The sequence below is a fragment of the Dipodomys merriami genome, unplaced genomic scaffold (genome assembly GCF_024711535.1).
Source record: "Dipodomys merriami isolate MVZ:Mamm:240054 unplaced genomic scaffold, mDipMer1.0.p SCAF_163, whole genome shotgun sequence".
In the NCBI taxonomy this organism is placed as follows: Eukaryota; Metazoa; Chordata; class Mammalia; order Rodentia; family Heteromyidae; genus Dipodomys; species Dipodomys merriami.
Genome location: NW_027202971.1, coordinates 2,286,981 through 2,307,162, shown reverse-complemented (window position 1 = coordinate 2,307,162; position 20,182 = coordinate 2,286,981). Strand labels below are relative to the sequence as shown.

At 56.8% G+C, this 20,182-nt stretch overlaps 1 protein-coding gene across 1 annotated transcript in view; it reads left to right on the top strand.

Moving 5' to 3' along the window:
* The window catches only part of LOC138828721 (transmembrane protein 132D-like), a 209,348-nt gene that overhangs the window by 29,891 nt on the left and 159,275 nt on the right, over window positions 1-20,182 (top strand). Inside the window, exon 3 of the mRNA XM_070024791.1 lies at window positions 15,850-15,996. Within this exon, the coding sequence (XP_069880892.1) occupies window positions 15,850-15,996 (147 nt within the window). The remainder of the gene's footprint in view (window positions 1-15,849; window positions 15,997-20,182) is intronic.

Here is a 20,182-nt window from a genome sequence, read left to right as displayed (position 1 = left end):
CGAGGCTCAGGTTCTGTTTCAGTGCGGACTTTTCGTCCCCTCCACCGCGGGGGCCCAGTCTTTAGGGCAGATTTCAAGGCGTTTTCCAGGATGGAGCATCTTGTGCAGCAGTTAGAGATGAGGTCTCTGGTTCTCGGGTGCCGCGGGCGGAGAGCTTCGTCTGGCCGACTTACCCCGGGTGGAGGGGGGGCGCTGGGGTCCCCTCGGGCGGGCTGGTGTGGAGGAGGACAGCTCAGCTCACCCTCTTCGGTGTCCTGAGGGCCGGAGCGTGGGAATGGCTCTCCGATCCTGGCCAGGGCTTTGCGTGGAAGACACGTGCATTTATAGTGAGCCTTTTTCAGTCGGTGCCCCGCAGGAGATTGCGCTCCCAAGCCAGAGCTGTTTCCCCACCACCATGGCCGTGTCCAGGGGCTGTGTGGGTGGCACACGGCAGGTGGCCACCGCAGGGTCCCCAGCTGTCTGCCCGCGTGACCCCTGCCTTGTCCCGTGGCCACACACTTGGAGCGTCGCGGTGTGGAGCAGGGCTGCGTCCGGGGCGCCTCAGCCGGGAGTCTGCTCGTCCCAGGGGCCTCTTCCACCCCGGCGGCTCTTTCTCCAAGAGCAGCCCTGCCGACTTTTCGTATTGAGCGTAGGAAGAGGCTCGTGATACTTCAGACTTCTTACACGAAAATGTCAACTAGAAAAATAGCGTGCTCTCTCCTCCATCTGTGTCCCTCCGTCACCTTCCTCCTGGGCTGCCTGTTGTGTCGTTTTCTGCAGGCTGGCCCCGCGTCTCCACAGTGTGCCCCTACACCCCCTCTGCGGAAGGGGTGTAAAGGGAGGTTGGGGGGACCTATGGGGGTACAGGGAAGAGGGACAGATACACTCAAACCAGGAGCACTGAGGACCAGAAATGTCTAAAGTGAAAACAGGCTGGGAAAGGTGGAAATCTATGTCACCATGGCCCTTAAGCAAGCCCACAGAGGTTTCGTAGAAGTGGACAGAAGTATATGTTATGCGTCTACACATTATTTTCTACTTAAGCCTCGTGGTTATTCTCTGTTGCCTGATTTTGGCGTCCTTGATTCACGTCTAGAACGAACGCGGCAGCCGTACAGAGTGACAGGAGGGTGGCGGTTGAGCCTGTTTATGGGGTGCCCACTGCCCGCAGCTGGAAACAAGCCCCAACGCGGCTGGGGTGCGTTACACACTGGCTGCATGTCAGTGGCGGGCACGGCGGGAGGTGTGCCAACACGCGTGTGTGCAGAGCACCGCAGCAACGCCGGGCATGTGTGTTCACCAGTCAGACTGGGATGGACGGGGCCTCCTAGGACCAAGTCTCAGGGAGAGCCGGGCCGCACCCAGGGGGGCAAGTGCTCGAAGGCGGGGCCCCACGGGCCAGACGCGCCATGTGCCCAGCTCAGGGCGTCAGGTTCTGTCATGCTTATCGACTCTGCCCACCCTCAGGAGAACCCCGTAGTTGGGTGGAATGTTCCAGACTTTTCCCCACATCACAAATCCCAGATTCAGAGGTCTTGGGAGCCCAAGGACGAAGCGCTAGATCGCACAGACCTGGCTGTAGACCTGGGACTTCCTTCTGCCGGAACTCAGCTATTTCTGCGTGTCCTTGAGATTCCGGTACTGTGACCCCGGCCTGCTCCCCACCCCCTGACCCCTGCCTGCTACCCCTTCCCCACTCCACGCCCTCTGTCTCTGTGGCTGACTTATCTCCCTGTGCTTAGTCTCTCTGTCCATACGTGAGTTTTTAGTAACTCACTGTCCCTCCCAACAGCTAGCGTATTTACACCCGACATCCGGGATTTGGCGAAAATCCTTGAAATTTGTGGAGGGCTCTCCATGATCTTAATGAATTAGTGAAGACTAGCATGTTCTATGAAAATTCCAGTGTTTTGCTTCTTAAGACGATGTTTAAGAAATATAGAAAGGCCAGGGGAGTGAGATCACTGTCCTGTATATCTGAGAGAAATCTCCCGATGCCTCAAATTCGGTCCTGCTCACTCTCCGCAGACCGCAGTGAGCAGTCGGAGACCAAACTGATCTTCCGCCCTTTTGATAACTAAATTTATTTCTGAGAACCTCCTGAGATTTATGGTTTTAATTTCTCTCTCTGGATGAGGATTGCCTGGGTGTGGGGGCAGAATGCGTTTCTTCCTGAAATGCTAATTGGACAGAGGGCCCAGAGATAAACAAATTGGTTTCATTTCCATCTGCCTTCGTGGTGATGCCTAATGATATCCAGCTCCTGTCTCGGAGGGCCGAGCACCACAGCCCTTAATCGGCACTGTGTGGACCTATTATGCAGCTTTAAATAGCCTGTGTTGCGCTGGATGGCTATTCATAAATTATTCTGACTCCGGGAGGGTCTCGGGGACTCACGGTACTTGTCCATGGCAGATTTTCAGTCGGCAAAACTATTAGTGGGACACGTGGAATCTCTGAGCCCTGCTCAGCGACGGGAGCCCTGGCTCTGGGCCCCCTGTTCTGGGGACTCTCCTCTTGCTTCCTGTGACCGAGCGCCAGGGGACAGCAGCACGGCCGGGCGGGATCCAGATCTGTTTCTCTGTGCCTGCACGGGCCTACGCAGTGACTTGGATGCCGTTGGCGCTCAGATAACGGGTTGGCTGAATGTCTCAAGGCACTCATCCGAATTAGAGTCAGAGTGGGAAAGTCACGGGCCCTTCACCGACTCCCCCAACCCAAACCGCACTCTCCGTTTTAAACCCACCACCATTGGGAAGTCCTGCGTCGGGTCTGACTCGTACACTGGCAATTGCAGCCTTCCACTGATGCCTGCCCGGCAGGGAGTGGCCTGGTCTTCCCAGTCCACCAGGCCAGGCGAGCTCGCAGTGTCTCTGACAGAGGACTGTAATGTCAGGGGCGCCAGCACAGGTACGCCGGCCCACAAACCCCACGTTTTCTTTCCAGTGGTGACGTGGGGTGACATGCTTCGTGACCGGCCGGCCCGGCCTTGCCCTGAGGACAGAAGTTGCCGGGCCTCCGCGTTGGTCCACTTCAACCTCTGCTCTCTGCCTGTGGTGCCGCCCTTCCACGTCCTCTCCTGTGCGCCTCCCTGCCTGGCTCTGACCCCCACCCCGGCTGTTCAGTTCCCATCATTCCCCTCGACAGCCCCCCTCAGGCCACGGGGGTGTTCCGTGGTCTCACCAGATTTCCAGCGTAAACACTCTCCTCGTGCCGCCGGGTTTAGATCAGACCCTCACCACAGCACGCAGGGGTGCGCTTGCTCTTCTCACTTCAAAACATATGATAAAGAAACCAAAGCCTTTTAAGATGGGGTTGACATCAAAGATTCTGTCAAGCTGTCTGCTTTTTTTTTTAGGGGTCTATTCTAGCAGTCCAAGATCGAAGGACTTTTCATAAACAGCTCTGACTTCAGAAGTGAGAAGAATCCTAGGCTGAGTCACGCAAGTCGTGACATCAATGCCAGATGAAGAGGAAGGAAATTAAAGTACAGGTGGCCCACCGCTGCGCTCCCGGGCCACGTCTCTGGGGACACCTCTCGGAAGTGCTGGGCGTCACAGGCCCGGGGGGACGTGCTACCTCCCTCCTGCCGGGGGACGGCAGCCGGGCGTCACGCGCGCGTGCAAGGATGCACTGCCATCACACGCGTGTGCAAGGATGCACAGCCTCTGTGTCTGGTGACTTGGGCTGCAGTGAATCCTCCACTTGCCTGCTCTGAACCCTGGTGGAGATCCAGGCGGGCAGGGATGTCACTGAGCCGCCCAGAGCCAGGGAGCCCCTTCTCCACCAAGACCCAAGGCTGGCGGCGGCTTTCTGAGCCTGACTTTCGGTCCACGGGTGTCTCCACTTCCTCAGACCAGTCCCTGGTGAGGTGGAGTGTTGTCGGCTTCCTCTCTGGGCGGAAGGCCCCGCAGGGGGATGGCGCAGCCCCCGGCCATGGGGTGGGCTGTGGCCACGTGGCCTCCTTTGGCCCAACTGGCAAGCATTCCATGGAAGGAGGCTCTTCTGGCCTCCCGTTCACCGGCTCCTTGGTTGGGAAGTGAGCGAGCACACCGCCGTCACTGCAGCCTGGGCCCTGGGTCTCACCCATGGTCAGCCCTGGTTGTTTTAAGCGGGCGTGAGTGGGGGCTGTTCCTCATGGGGCGCAAGCCAGCCTCGCGTTTCAGCACCTCTGTCGCTGGCCGGCGCGTCTCATCCGATGCTTCGCTGTCTCGTGTAGAATGGCGGTTCTTTACAGTTTGTAACGTATCTCGTCTAAGCGTGCCCAGCGGACTGCCAGTGCAGAGTTCTTCCTGGGTGTAGATGCTGAGCTGGCAGGTGCAGGTTGAATTCGTGCAAGGTGCACAGGCTTGATGGGGGTACCAGCGCGGTGACGGTGGACCCGAGAGCCTGTGTGCTTTATGCCGGAAGCTGGCGTCTCCTGCCTGTCTCCACGGGGCCACCCCCGAACCTCCCTCAGCTTCCATTTTCACATGGAAGCATTTTGAGGCAAATGGACACAGGAAAAACACCCAAAACGAATGAAATTCATACCTCTGGCAATAGAGAATGGCAGATTGATCAATAAAAGACCTTCAAACAAACTTTTTTAAAGGATAAAGGGTAAGTTTCCATGCAAGAAATAACTTAGGAATAGGAGTTAAAACATCAGAATGACTAATAAAATTCCACCGACAAAGAAGAGATGCTGTATTTTTTTTTCAGTGAATGATGGTGGGTATCAAATCACCATGGTATTTAGATTTCAGCGGACACTTTTAAAAGAAGGGTATAACAGTTTAATTCTTAAATGTCAATAGTTCTACTGAAAATTCCAACCTTTGCAGCTTAGGAGGGAAAATTTTTTAAATGTCAACTTCATAATATGCCCAGGGATAGAGAGTTTTGTCAGAATCGTTCTGGAGCATCGCTCTCCAACGCGTTCTCTGTGCCGGGAACGTGTGGGGACGTACCGTCCCCGGCAGCCATCAGCCAGGTGTGGGGCGCCGTCCACCATCGGGGCCCCTAACCAGGTAGGGCTCTGCGTTCTTCAACCGTTGCGGTGCAACCCAGGAGCTCCCTGTATTTCACTGCATTCTAACTAGTTCAAAGTTAAGCCCATCTACATGACCAGGACCTCTCCTGTTGGACTGGCGCCTTTGCAGGGACTAAGTGTCCGGCCACCAGGCTTAGCCGCCAAGGAAACCTGGGAAATGATTTCCAGGAGAGCAGCCCGGCGAAGTAACCATTCATCCACACTGCGACAGCTCCTGCCTCTCACCACGACACCTTCACAGGACAGAGCTGGCTGGTGTTGACGGAAGATGACATGGACACACCTGCACGTGACAGAGGCTGTGTCGGGATTGGGGCGAGTGGCGGAGCCCGCCCTGATCCAGGTGATGGCAGAGGCAAAAGCTCCAGCCTTTCTTCCAAGGTGGCTGCGGTGTGGGCAGCTGCTGAGCGGGTTTGGTGGTGTGGATGTGGGTGCACAAGCTATGGAGTCCAGAAGGAAGCCCCCAACAGTGCACCGTGCCCCGGGCCCTGCCCTAGTGCCTCACATGTACCTGTTGATGACAGAAAATGATTTATTAATCGATTGCTGTTTCTTTGAAGATTTGTTTTGGGGTGGGGTAATTTTTTGAGCTCTAGGTGTGTTTTTGGTATGAGGCCCTTGTCTGTTGTAGTACGATCTTCTCCCAATCTGTGGGCTTTCTCTCTTGCTCACTATGCCCTTTGCCATGCAGGGATTCTACAGTTTAGTACAATCCATTTATCCAGCCTTTCTATGGTTTGTTGTGTGTCTGGATCTTTACCTAGGACGTTTCAGCCTGTGCCAAGGAGCCCTACTGTGCCCCTCTCCCTTTCTGAAATGTTATCAGGGTGTCTGAGCTTACCTTGGTCTCTGATCCGCTGGCATTGATTCCAGTGCGGGGTGATACAGCAGGGTCTAACTTCAGTTTTCACACGTGTGCAGCCCATTCTGCCAGCACCATATGTTGAGAAGGCTGTCTTTCTTCCATCCTGTGTTTTGGCTCACTTATCCAAGATTAGGTGGCCGTAGGTCTGACAGCCAGATTGCTTATGTTTACCTCCTTTTCTTATCAGCAATAGAAAGCAGCATAAACAATAAAAACCAGAAAGACAGAAAGCTTTTCCTGAAATGTTTATCGCAAGCAAAGTTATTTTTTCTTTATTGTTGATTTTGGTTTTCACTGGATCCAAGTTTGGGGGCATCTGTAGAGAATTTGGTCACATGAAGAACATCAGTGTGGCTGGATGGGAATAATCTCACACTCACTTTTCTCTGATAAGGAACTTGCTTTATAAATAGCAAATTATGAACCACAAAGTAAAGTTTAAGATAAGCAAAAAAAATGTTTTTACCTCTACTGACCAGCTAACGTCTTTTTACCCATTAAAAATGTCTTCAAGATGAATGTTTTTTGCTATTATGTGAACAAGACACTTTTCTTACCCGGTGATCACAGCCTGATATTTGGACACCACACTTACTCTGCTTATCCGGTTACCCAACCGCCGTGGGGTCACTGCGTTGTCGGTAGGTCCGAGGTACCTCCAGGCTGCTCATATCCACCTGCAGGCCTGAGCTTTGGGAGGTGCTGCTAAAACCCACCCACTTTTCATTAGTGTCATGTCCGGTTCTAACCTGTCCTTTTGTGGACTGCACAGGTGACAGATGACCGCAGCGGCCCCTCTGTGCACAAAGCCTCCGGGCCACTAGTGCTAATAAAAGATCAGAGTCCTGCATGATTGCTTCTCTTTCCAAATCGGAAAAGGAGACTTCTTTTCCAAGCACCGGATTCACACAGCGTGGCGGTTCCTCCTCGGGTCAGCTGGGGGCTCAGAAGGGCACTTGGGGGCTTGGAGGGGTAGAGACGGCAAAAGAGCTGGAGGGAGTGACTGGGAGGAAGCTCCGGAACCAGCCCAGCGAGTGTGCCCTGGGGCTGCGGGGCCTGTGGAGGAGCTGTGGGCACCTGGGCTGAGGCCCTGGGGAAGAGGGAAGTCCACAGAGGGTCGCTCCCAGAGCTTGAGTGTGGAGTAGCTGGAGAGGAGGTGGGGTGGGCAGGGGCAGCAGCAGGTTTTGATTTATTTACGGGGCGGGACCGGAGCTGGAGGTGACCGTGGCCTTCCGTGCGGACCCCTCTCCGGGCTCTCCCTCGGGTGGTGGACTTGCCTGGCAGAGGTCTTTCTAGCCTTGCCTTGACCCAGCCAGCCGTGCATCTGCGTGGCAGAGTTGTCTGTTTCTGCGTGTGAACGCGGGCAGCCGTGCACGTGCAGCCTGCGGATCTGATGCACCCATCTTTAAAAAAAAAAAAAATCTAGGGAAATGTCTATTTGAAAGGATAAGCCTATTCCCCATGAAGATTAATACTATTACGTTGAATATGTATTTATTTAAGCATTTGTGCATATTTAATGACATTTCAATGAGCAACAGGGTTTCGGGAATTAATTAAAGTTGTTAGTTGCCGCAAAGAGAGAGGGGAAAAAAATGGATGTCTGTGAGCGTTTCTGACACATTGAAAGGGCTGTGTAAGTATTTGCTAAATTAAATCCATGGTTACGGGGCACTGGACCGGGAGCTGTGCGTAGGAGGGGCCAGCGGGAGGCTCCCCGCCAGACGTCGGGCATCCTGCGACTCACATGGGCCCCGGGCCGCCCCAGCTCCCGGCTGGAGTCCAGCGATCTAGCCAAGCCCCTTGTGAGCGGTGCACAGCCCCGGACATGAGCTACAGCGGAGCCGGGCCTGCCTGTCGGGGCGCCACCCCGCTCTGCCGCAGCCAGGGGCAGCTGTGCCTCTCGTCCAGACCCCGGCCACTCCCTGGTGGGGTCTGTCCCCTGCTGCGCAGCCGTACCCCCTCACCAGGGAGGTGTCGCTGAAGACATCCCTCAGGGCGGACACGGTCACAGAGCAAGATTTGTGAGGGCAGAGACGAGGGCGAAGCTCCGCCCTCAGAAGGTCAGGGGGAGGGCAGGCCCACAGAGCCGGGAAGTGCCCGGGGAAAGCCGGAGGCACCGCCCGGCCTGGCAGCAGCCGGCCTGGCAGCAGCCAAACGTCGCCCAGGCCAAGCACGCGAGGGAGCCGGCTTTCCCGGCCCTGGCCATCTTCCGGGAAGGGCTGACGGCTGTGCCCGGGATGCCTGCCTACTCGTGAAGGTTCTGGAGAAGTGGGAGGGTTTTTCGAGTCCCCCAAAGGTGACAATGGGCAGGGAGGGCAGTGGCCTGGGCACCACAGACTCGGAGAGCTGTGGCTGCGGCCGTGGCTTCCAGCGCCCCCCAGCCCCCCTGGGGTCCTCACGCCTGGGCTGCGTGTGGTTAGGGTCTTACGTGCTGAAAACCGCATTAGGCGCTTACCTTTGTGGTTCGTGTTTCTAGAACGGAATGCCTGAGACCGGGTCATCGATGTACTCTTTAGGCTTCTGGAAGCGGGAGGCGGGAGGCCAGGGGCTGTGAGGCTGGGGAGGGGGCGCCCTCCCTACTGGGTGCTGAGGGGGGGCGGGAGGCCTGGCAGACACAAGGCCAGGGCCCGTCTCAACCACAGACCCACTGCCACGAAGCCGGCCTGAGGACCAAGCCCTCTCCACCTCGAGACGTCTTCAGAGGTCCCGCCCTCCGCAGTCCCGTGTCTGGGTGGGGTAACTGTTCCAGCGCGTGGCTGCCGGTGCCCCTGTTCAGTCATAAGCCAGCTCCCGCCATCGTGAAACAAGTCGAAGACGTTTACTTTTTCTTCTTGTCTTGAGACAGGGTCTCACTAAGGTAGCCTGGATTGTTCTTCAACTCCCACTGTTTCTGCTTAACTTCCCAAGTGCTGCGTCTTCACACCCAACCAGTTACAAGAACACACCAGAGTCCCGAGGCCCCCACCCCGTAATTGACCTGAGCCACTTTCTGCTCAGAAGGTGCAGGGTGACCCAAACCCCAGATAGCCTTTTATGCACGGACTCTGCACACACCTTTCTTTTTTTCGGTCTCTCTTCTGCTCTCTCTCTCTTATTTTTTTTTAAAACCTGGAAGTCTGCCTTTGAAAGTGTACGGACGGAGACGGTGTTGTTGAACTCGGAGCCATCAGCATACCCCTGGAAACACAATGCCACAGGAGGCAAACAGTCCTGCCAGAAACTAAAGGGTGTCAAAAAAAATCTTTAAATTGCTCAGGCACTGGTGCGTGAGCAGGTAGACAGATCAATGAACGTGCACCGAGCAGCCAGTGTGAGCCAAAAGACAGACAAATTTAATACCTCTCCGTGATGACATTTCAATCAATAGGAACTGGGTGCATGATTTATTTAATAAGGAGTCTGATAAAAAAAAAAAGTAGGGAGAAGTAAAGTGAGGTCTCTATTTTACCTCCTAACCTATGATACATCCCGAGAGGATTAGGGATCAATTTCCATAAAAACCAACTTCCTAATAAATAATAATAATAAAACAGGTAGACAACAGCGAGATGGGTGAAGGTCTTTAGGAAAAAGAGGGGGAAAATGTGTCACAATATGCATACTTAATGAAAGGTTTGTTTGTGTGTCATTCCTGGGGTTTGTACTTGGGGCCTGGATGCCGTCCCTGAGCTCTTTTACTCAAGGCTAGCACTCTACCATTTGAACCGTAGCTCCAATTCCGGCTTTCTGGTCATCAATTGGAGATACAAACTCCCTGACTTTCTTACCCAAGAAGGCTTGGAACCTCCATCCGCAGATCGATGAGTAGCTGGGATTATGGGGTGAACCACCGGCACTCGGCATGAAATGGCTTTTGCTTCCTAGACCTGCAGAGATCACCTGCAGAGGGCTCTTTAGGCACCGTGTCCCCGCAGGGGGAGACACACGTCTGGGTTCTCTGGACTTGCCTTTAACCAGGTCTGTGCTTGTGGATGTGTGGATCTTTTTGCACGTGGCGCTGGCCAGGGGCCGTGCATGAGTGGGGTCTTGTGTCGCGTGAGACTCCCGGACATGCTTGTTTTAAGACCTGTGCTGGAAACCACTGTCAGAAGGGCACTGGTCCCGTCGACGTGGCCCACACACTTGGACAGGGCAGTGTCGCTCCTAAGAACGTGGTGGGAGAGGAAGCACAGAAGCAGAGGGACAAAGCAAACCCACTCAGCAGCAGAAGCCCTAGACACTGTGTTGGACATGTGCTCTACAGCTTGCGGGGAGGGGAGTCGGGAGGGGAAAACCTGGGTGAGAACCAGGGAAATGTACTCATGCCCTGACTTGAGTAAGCCGTAACCCTTCTGTAACGACCTTTGCAATGAAAAGGAAAGAAATGCATGGGGATCCACGGTGCCTGCACAGTGGGTGATATGTGTTGTGGGGGTGAAATACGTATCTGACCACAGCACACAGCGAATCCACACGTTTAATGGGTGGATCCCACAGATAAACCAATGGAGAAGAAATCTGCAGAGGCAGAAACGTGTCCTATCTCCTTTTCTGGACCACCGGGGTCATTGACCACGTTCCCACATTGAAGGAAGTGTGCTTAAGCCGTTCCTGGGCAAGGCTGGAAGCGGGGGGGGGGGTTCGGTGGGGGGCTTGGGGTTCTGTGTGTGGTGTGAGGTGGGGGGCTTGGGGCTCTGTGTGTGGTGTGAGGGGGGAGGGGGCTCTGTGTGTGGTGTGAGGTGGGGGGGTGGGGGCTCTGTGTGTGGTGTGAGGGGGGAGGGGGCTCTGTGTGTGGTGTGAGGGGGGAGGGGGCTCTGTGTGTGGTGTGAGGGGGGAGGGGGCTCTGTGTGTGGTGTGAGGGGGGAGGGGGCTCTGTGGTGTGAGATGGGGAGAGGGGGCTCTGTGTGGTGTGAGGTGGGGGGGAGGGGGCTCTGTGTGTGGTGTGAGGGGAGGGGGCTCTGTGTGTGGTGTGAGGTGGGGGGGCTTGGGGCTCTGTGTGTGGTGTGAGGGGAGGGGGCTCTGTGTGTGGTGTGAGGGGAGGGGGCTCTGTGTGTGGTGTGAGGTGGGGGGAGGGGGCTCTGTGTGTGGTGTGAGGGGGGAGGGGGCTCTGTGTGTGGTGTGAGATGGGGAGAGGGGGCTCTGTGTGGTGTGAGGTGGGGGAGGGGGCTCTGTGTGGTGTGAGGTGGGGGGAGGGGGCTCTGTGTGGTGTGAGGTGGGGGGAGGGGTCTGTGTGTGGTATGAGGTGGGGGGAGGGGGCTCTGTGTGTGGTGTGAGGTGGGGGAGGGGGCTCTGTGTGTGGTGTGAGGTGGGAGGGGGCTCTGTGTGGTGTGAGGTGGGGGGAGGGGGCTCTGTGTGGGGGGGAGGGGGCTCTGTGTGGTGTGAGGTGGGGGGAGGGGTCTGTGTGTGGTATGAGGTGGGGGGAGGGGGCTCTGTGTGTGGTGGGAGGTGGGAGGGGGCTCTGTGTGGTGTGAGGTGGGGGGAGGGGGCTCTGTGTGGGGGGGAGGGGGCTCTGTGTGGTGTGAGGTGGGGGGAGGGGTCTGTGTGTGGTATAAGGTGGGGGGAGGGGGCTCTGTGTGGTGTGAGGTGGGGGGAGGGGGCTCTGTGTGGTGTGAGGTGGGGGGAGGGGGCTCTGTGTGGTGTGAGGTGGGGGGAGGGGTCTGTGTGTGGTATGAGGTGGGGGGAGGGGGCTCTGTGTGGGGGGGAGGGGGCTCTGTGTGTGGTGTGAGGTGGGGGGAGGGGTCTGTGTGGTATGAGGTGGGGGAGGGGGCTCTGTGTGTGGTGTGAGGTGGGGGGAGGGGGCTCTGTGTGTGGGGAGGGGGCTCTGTGTGTGGTGTGAGGTGGGGGGAGGGGGCTCTGTGTGTGGGGAGGGGGCTCTGTGTGTGGTGTGAGGTGGGGGGAGGGGTCTGTGTGTGGTATGAGGTGGGGGGAGGGGGCTCTGTGTGGGGGGGAGGGGGCTCTGTGTGTGGTGTGAGGTGGGGGGAGGGGTCTGTGTGGTATGAGGTGGGGGAGGGGGCTCTGTGTGTGGTGTGAGGTGGGGGGAGGGGGCTCTGTGTGTGGGGAGGGGGCTCTGTGTGTGGGGAGGGGGCTCTGTGTGTGGTGTGAGGTGGGGGGAGGGGGCTCTGTGTGTGGTGTGAGGTGGGGGGAGGGGTCTGTGTGGTGTGAGGTGGGGGGAGGGGGCTCTGTGTGTGGTGTGAGGTGGGGGGAGGGGTCTGTGTGTGGTATGAGGTGGGGGAGGGGGCTCTGTGTGTGGTATGAGGTGGGGGAGGGGGCTCTGTGTGTGGTGTGAGGTGGGGGGAGGGGGTTCTGTGTGGTGTGAGGTGGGGGGGCTCCTCACAGATGATGAAATCACCTCCCGCTGCCAGGCCCCTCCTGCAGCCCCCTGCAGGCCCCCGAGCACCTCTGAAGGTCTGAGCCGATTGCCCGGGCTAAGTGCGGAACGTGTGAGTCTTGTCTGAGATCGGCCCTGGTGGGGGAGGCGTGGGTCTTGCGTAATTTATTTCCTTATAAGACCTCAGACTCCGGTTAGCGGTTTTCGTAGGCACGAAATCTGACCTCTGGTCTCAGGACCACGGCGGGCCCATCTCTTAAGTAAAATCAGAACGCTCTTTTGGAAGAGGAGGGCTGGGAGGCAGGGGAGCAAAAATACCAACCGCACCCCACACCCCGGTGCCTGGAGGTTCCCGGCACACCTGGCCATGTCCTCGACAGTGCGCCTGGAGTGGGGGTGTGAGGTGGGGGGAGGGGGTTCTGTGTGTGTGTGTGTGTGTGTGTGTGTGTGTGTGTGTGTGTGTGTGTGTGTGTAACACACACCGTGCAGAGACGCGGATCCCACACACAGAGCACACGCGTGGAGACCATGTCCACACAGCCCGCGTGTGCTCCTAGCCCCGGAGGTTTCATTTGCACCAACCCACGCTGCATGCACTCGCTATGGAGAAATGATGGCTTTCCCTCTCCACCAGGGAAGATGTATTATTAAGTGTAAATCCGCAGCAGCGTGTCTTTAGAACTCAAGTGCTCTGTTTATCTCTGCGTAATGAGGCTGTCAGGGCAACCTGTATTTATTGAACCAAAGTAGGTTGTAAAACTTCCATTAATGACTCCGGGAACTCAGGTGTCATAAACAAAGAAGAAATTAGCATTGGGTTCAGAACTGGGGAGCCAGTTCTGAGAGAGGCCTGTCCTCGTGTCCCAGACAGACGCGGTGCGTGCAGCTCCGAGCAGAGGGTGCAAAATTCCTACCACCCCGAGCCTCCGTGGAGCTTGACGCTCACCCCACACCAGGACCGTCCCCGCCAGGTGCGAGCGTCTCCCCCACGACGGGCCCAGGACCCCAGGCAGGGGCCACGCCAGGGACCACGCGGCCTCCGCTGGGAAAGTTGACTCTGCTATGCGTTCCCCAGATCCCTGCACCAAACCTCAGAGAGAAATCCCACCTAGATCCCGGGAGCGGCACTCAGCTCATCCACGGTCCAGCCTCCCTAGGGCCTGGCCACCCTCACAGGGCAGACGCCACACCCCGGGTCCCGGTCCGTGCTGGTGCAAACCACCGTGTGAGTCCCAGTCTCGTCTGTGGGGAACTTGCAGCAACTCTCCCGAACCCGTGGCCCCAGAGCCACGGCCAGGCTCACTGGCCATCTTCAAGGAGAGGCCGCCCCGGGCCAGCTGCACAAAATCGCTCCCTAGAGAAGGTGCTCTTAGCTGGAGTCAGGCCGGCCTCCGTCGGCCGGGCCAGGTCTGCGAGCTCCCCTTCGCCTCCCGCCTTGGAGCGGAGTGGAGCGGGCTGCTGGCCTCGGGCGTGGGTGGTAGCCAGGCCCTCCAGGCGTGGCAGGTCATGTCTGCGTGGTGGCTTTGGCACCCAGAATGCAGCACACACAGCAGAGCACCATCGTCCCTCCGCCGTCTCCACGGTGCAGAGTTTATCCAAACCCGTTGTGTTCTCCACAGTGGACATAAAAGAGCAAGCCGCAGGGATGGGCGACATCTCCAAACAGCACCGGGCCGTGCAAACCTCCCGCCTTTCCTGCCACTGCGCATGTGTCCCTCACATGATTTTTCCTCTGAAATTTCTTAGAGAAAAAATAAGAGCCTATAAGGAAGTAACTCTGAACCTTCCCCCTGCTCCTCTGCCCTGCCAGATCTCTGCAGGGCCGGGCAGCTGGCATTGTAGAGAAAGTCTCTGGGTGCCCTCTGCCATGGGGGAGGGGAGGTGGAGGCAGGCGGGGTCTGGGCGGCCTCGGCTTTGGTGACGCTCTGAGTGGCGGTCAGACGCCAGCCACGGGTCAGAGGTGTCCAGTGGCAGAGAAGGTGAGCGCAGGCCAAGCCACAGCCCTCACCAGGAAGTGCACACCCAGCCCAGTCTGCCTGCAGTCACGCTCGCCTTCAAGAAGCGAGCAAGGCTCAGTGGACGCTGACAAGACTGAGCCTGTGCACATTGTGAGGATGACGCAAGGTGAACGTGACCTGAGCTTAGAAGAATGATGGTGGTGGTGATGATGATGATGATGATGATGATGGTGATGATGATGATGGTGATGGTGATGATGATGATGTTGATGATGGTGATGGTGATGGTGATATGATGGTGATGGTGGTAATGATGATGATGATGATGGTGATGATGGTGATGGTGATGGTGGTGATGATGATGATGATGATGATGTTGATGATGGTGATGGTGATGGTGATATGATGGTGATGATGATGATGATGATGATGGTGATGATGATGTGATGGTGATGATGATGGTGATGATGATGATGATGATGGTGATGGTGATGGTGATATGATGGTGATGGTGGTGGTGATGATGATGATGATGGTGATGATGATGTGATGGTGATGATGATGATGGTGATGATGATGGTGATGATGATGATGGTGATGATGATGATGATGATGGTGATGGTGATGGTGATATGATGGTGATGGTGGTGATGATGATGATGATGATGGTGATGGTGATGGTGATGGTGGTGATGGTGATGATGATGATGGTGGTGATGATGGTGATGATGATGGTGATGATGGTGATGATGATGATGGTAATGATGATGATGATGATAATGATGACGATGATGGTGATGTGGTGATGGTGGTGATGATGATGATGATGGTGGTGGTGATGGTGATGATGATGATAGTGGTGATGGTGATGATGGTGATGATGATGATGATGGTGATGGTGGTGATGATGATGATGATGATGGTGGTGATGGTGATGATGGTGATGGTGATGATGATGATGATGATGATGGTAGTGATGGTGATGGTGATAGTGATGATGATGGTGATGGTGGTGATGGTGGTGATGATGATGATGGTGATGGTGATGATAGTGATGATGGTAATGATGATAAGATACTGTAGTGATGACCACCTAGAGGTCATAGAAGTCAGGTGGACCTGTTCAGAGTCCAGCGCCTCCAGGTGGCTGTGGACCTTCAGTGTCTCCTCTCGGGGCTGGACCTCCCTCCCTCATCCTCTCCCCCCCTTCGTGGTCAGCTCGGCCCCGCGGGGCCGCTGGTGGTGTAGATGACTCTCCCCCCCTTCCCTCCCTCCCTCATCCTCTCCCCCCCTTCGTGGTCAGCTCGGCCCCGCCGGGCCGCTGGTGGTGTAGATGAACGGGCCTCAGCCCTGGGACATTGGAGCCCCTTGGGGAAGATGCATTTGGACCGCCAACTCCTCCTTTGCGCTTTTAGCTCATCTTTCTGCTTCCTTCCTGGGTCCCGGCTGCGGAGGCCGCCCCTCGGTGTTGTGCTTCGTGGCAGGGGCGCCCGGCCGCGGGGTGCGTGTCCCTCCGTGTGCAGTGTCCGCTCGAGGTGAGCGCGCGCCCGGCGAGGGGAACCGGAGCTGGGAGACGGCGGGACTGCGAGATGGGCGTGGATGAATCCCGGGCCTGGGCCTCCTGTGGTGTGCTCCGCACCCCTCCCCGCCCCCCGGGGGGCCCAGAGCCGTGTCTCAGACACACGCTTCCTGTCTCCAACAGGGCCAAGGTCCAGAAAGGCGTGAGCGTGGTCGGGGTGCGCGCCAGCAGCCCTGCCGTCTGGGACGTCCGGGAGAGCGCAGAGCCCGCGGGGAGGCACGCGCCGGCCGCCGTCCTCTGTGAGAAGACAGCTGCGGCCTTGGAGAGCAGGTGAGTGCTGCGGGCCGGCCAAGCGCTCACGCGGACCAGTGTGGACCCGCGCATAGCCACACACAGCCACGCAGACCCGTGCACACCCGCGCGGACCCACACACACCCACACACACCCGTGCACACCTGCGCAGACCCACACAGACACCCCCCACCCACGCACAGCCACACAGACACACGCGGACCCACATGGACCCGCACACACCCAGGCGAGGCCGGCTTTGCCTTCCCCGCGCCCTCGGACGGCCACGTCCCCACCGCTGGGGCTCACCACGCGTGGTCGTGTCGCGAGAGCGCATGGTGGAACTGCATGGGCTCCTCGTCCGGGAACCGCGGGGCTGCAGAGCCACCGCACGGCCTCCCGACCCCAGGGCTGCCCTGCGGAGGTGGCCTTTCCACTCCAGCAAGACCGTGTCTCCTGCGCTCGGGTGAGCGGAGGCCCTGGAGCCCCTCCAAGGATGAGCTGTATTTGCAGGTGTTGAAAGCGGGGCACACAGCCGCTCTCCTTCGCACAGGGCATGTCTCGTGTTTTCCGCGTGGATCTGAAGCTTTGTATGTGGGCTTCTGGTTTCTGATGGGACAGGAGACTTTCTGCTCTGGTGTTACAGGGAGCTGTGAATCCTCTCCAAGAAATTAAAACCTGAACCTGCCTCCTGCACCAGCCAGCTTCCCACACCTCATGTGTGGTTATGCGGGATTCTTAGTCCAGCCACACACACACGCACACACACACACGCACGACACACACACATGCACATGCGCGTGCACACACATGCACACACGCGCACGCACACTCATGCACATGCACACACACACGCATTCTTTTTGTCCCTTTTGGGTTTTTTTCTTGCTCTTTGTATTACTGAAATTTTGAAATTTAATGAAAGGATGAATCTAGGTGTGTTCACACCTTGCTCTGGATGCAGTTTCAAACTTGGTAGCTCAAGGTTCGGAGGATATGTGTTTGTTCCCGTGCTTCATTGCTGTCTGTTGATGGTGGTTGTGTTTTCCTTCTTGATTCATCACCGAGGAGCCTTTGAAACCAATTTGGGGTAGCTGGATTTCAGTTCACTGCTGTGTTTTTCTGCCCAACATTAGTGCTGGAGAATTTGGGTCGTCTTCAGCTCTGGTTTGTGCTCTTTCTCTGGGGGCCGATAGTTGAGGATTGATTTTTCTTAAAGAGCAAATGAGAGGAGAGAAAGGAAGTCTGTAATTGAATCCTGCCCTGGATATAGGGAGGGGAGCTTGGAGAACTTACAGAGGGACACACGTAAATGATGTCCGCTCTAGAAATACAGTTAGGAAAGGACCTTCCATTGCAGTAAGAGACTGTTTCTGTGTTAGGTTCTGGCAAAAATTAAGATAGATGGACAGAGGTGTGCACGTGTGTACGTACAACGGACAGACGCACAGGGGGTGGAAGAGGCCTGGACTTGCTGAACGTCTTCACTGTATGCACGTACTGCCTAGATACTAGAATAAATGGTTCATATAGTTGGCTAGTATGTTTTTGTCTTATCTTCCCTCCAAAATGTTCATTTTTCTCCTTGTGGCAGGGGTGGGATTTGAACTCAGGGTGGCAGGTCCTTCCCTTGTGAGCGATGCTTCCCGCCATGTGGGAGCTGGGTGTTTGCCTTCTGTCCCGTGCATGTCAGGACTGTGATCCGCCGTCCGAGGCCATGCACCACCCCTACCAGGCCCAGGCTGGCCTCAAACTACGATCCTCCTATCTCACCTTCCCGGTAGCCAGGGTCCAGACGGGAAGGAAAATGTGGCGCTGTGTGCCGAGACGTAGCGAGCCTTCCTTGATGTCCTGAGAACAGCAGCCGGGGCGGGTGCCGTGCTTCGCGGCGTGTCCCTGCTTGCCGGGAGTGTGCTCCCGCGACCCTGCCAGCTCCCGAGCCTGGGCGCGGGTGGGGCTGCAGGAGCGGCAGTCCTGCCAGCTCCCGGCGGCTGATTAAACGTGGCGGATGCCCGAGCGGGTCAGGAGATGCCTGGTGACCCCCGGTCCCTGCCCCGACAGGAGGAACCTTACGACCAAGGAGACTCGTGTGCAGGAGCCTTGAGCCCCGCCGAGCCAGTGGCGGCCTCTTCTCCTCCTGGGGATGCAGCTTCCCTGTCTGGAGGCGTTTGTATCGGGCTTTCCCTGCCGTGACCGTACCTGGTGCGGCATACGTACGGGCCTGCCCCCGGGGCGGAGCCTGAACCCGGGGAAGAAGGGCTCGCTGCCCTGCCCTCCCCCGCCCGGGCTCCGGGGACGTGGCTTCAGTGTCTCAAGGGGTCGTGGAAGTTCCTTTGTTTGCAATCCTGCCTGTAGAGAGGGGTGTCCCGAAGCGTAGCCGGGGGACGGCCCACAACAGCAGGCCGGGGCGCAGGACGCGGGACCGAGGACGAACCAGCTGCCGCCCCGGCTCCCAGAGGCTGCAGACTGGAGAGAGGCCGCGGGCCCTCCAGGGGACCCTGCGCCCGGCAGCCCCGGCCCACGGCAGTAGCTCATCCACAGGCAGACGTCCGTAGCTAGAATTGAATGTCGTGTTCAAGATTACCATCTATTTATGCCACGCAATACTCATTTTCTATTTACCTTGGGTAATGTGTTTCATTTCGAAACAAGAGAGTAGGATGAGCGGCCATAAATAAAAAGAGGTAATTGACATTTAATTGGTATTTCAGCTGGAGACAAATGGGGGGGAGCTGGACGCGTGCGCTCAGAAGTTAGGATAAACACGCGCCAAGCTCTGCTCCCCGGGACGGGCGAGGCTTCCCTGGCTTCAGGCGAATCAGAATGTCTCGTGCGGTCAAGACGTGTCTCCTGGGATAACAGAAACTGTGAGGGCCGCGGGCGCCGCACAGGCTCGCCCCAGCGCATGCTCCCGAGAGGAAGGGCCACGGGCCTCTTCGTTTCCCTGAACGTGGCCTGGGTCTCAGGGTGGAAGCCTCCCTCGCCAGGCTGGCCCTGGCCGGTGTGCGGGTCCCTCCGGCTATTCACCCAGCGCCTGGAAGGCAGGGTCCTGCCAGGCATCTGCCGGCCCCGCTCCCCCAGCATGCTCCGCCGCTGCCCCGCTCGCTCTCCCAGCATGCCCCGCTGCCCCAGCATGCCCCACTGGACAGAGCCAGTGTGTGTTTGGGAGACTTGTTTCCCAAAGGCCTGCGGAGCAGTTTACAAGTTAACAATGCTTCGTGCAGCATTCAAAAACGAAGCAAAAGGAAACCCGCAGGCTCCCTCTGAAGAAGACTGACGCACAGCCCCGCTGTGAAAAACGCCCGCCTGCCTCCCGAGTCCCGACGTTTCCACTCCCGCGGTTTTCTCTCGGGTGGGCCCCGCTTCTTTCATTGCGTACGGGTACAGGGCTGGCATGTTCTGACCTTTCTCTCCACGGCAGGTGCCGGCCGGGCCAGGAGCTTGCTGGGGGTGTCCTGGGGTCTTTGCTGTGCTGACTGTGGGGGTGGGGTGGGTGGGGGAGGGGCAGGGGCGCCTTAGCTCCCCAGAAGCCGGTCTGGCAGCGCTTAGTGCTACCTTCCGTGCCATGAGCTGATGCTGCTTCATGCAGCTAAGGGAGGTTTGGAGATGGGACTGTTCAGCCATTGCCACAATATGGTTTCGTATCACTCCCATTTCCAGAAAAAAAAAAACCCTTTTGTACTGAATTCTCATTTCTGCCCCAACTCTAGGCAACCAGTGGTCTCCTTTCTGTTTCTATAATTTTTCTTTCTCTATAACGATACCAGTGCAGAAATATGCCCGCTATGTCTGTCACCTGGTGTGTATACACACACACACACACACACACACACACACACACACACACACACACGCACACACACACACACACACACACACAACTGTGGTATATCCAAGCCACAGAATACTATTCAGTGGTGGAAACGAATGAAGTGGTCATTTATACATGCACTTGGATAATCCTCCCAAGTGTTAGAATGAGCGAAAGGAACTCAACATATGGGATGATTATTTTATGACGGAATCTATCATTTCTAGATCTCACTTGAAATTCTCCAGTGTGTCTCACTGGGACCCAGAAAGTTCTCAGACCCTGCTTACTGTCCAGCTCCCCAATCACCCTTAAATTACCCTTCTTACTTTAAATGGAAACCTATCTTCTGGCAAGTTTTTTAAACTTTTTCTAAAAGGAACTCTCAACGCCGGTCTAATTGCCTAGTGACC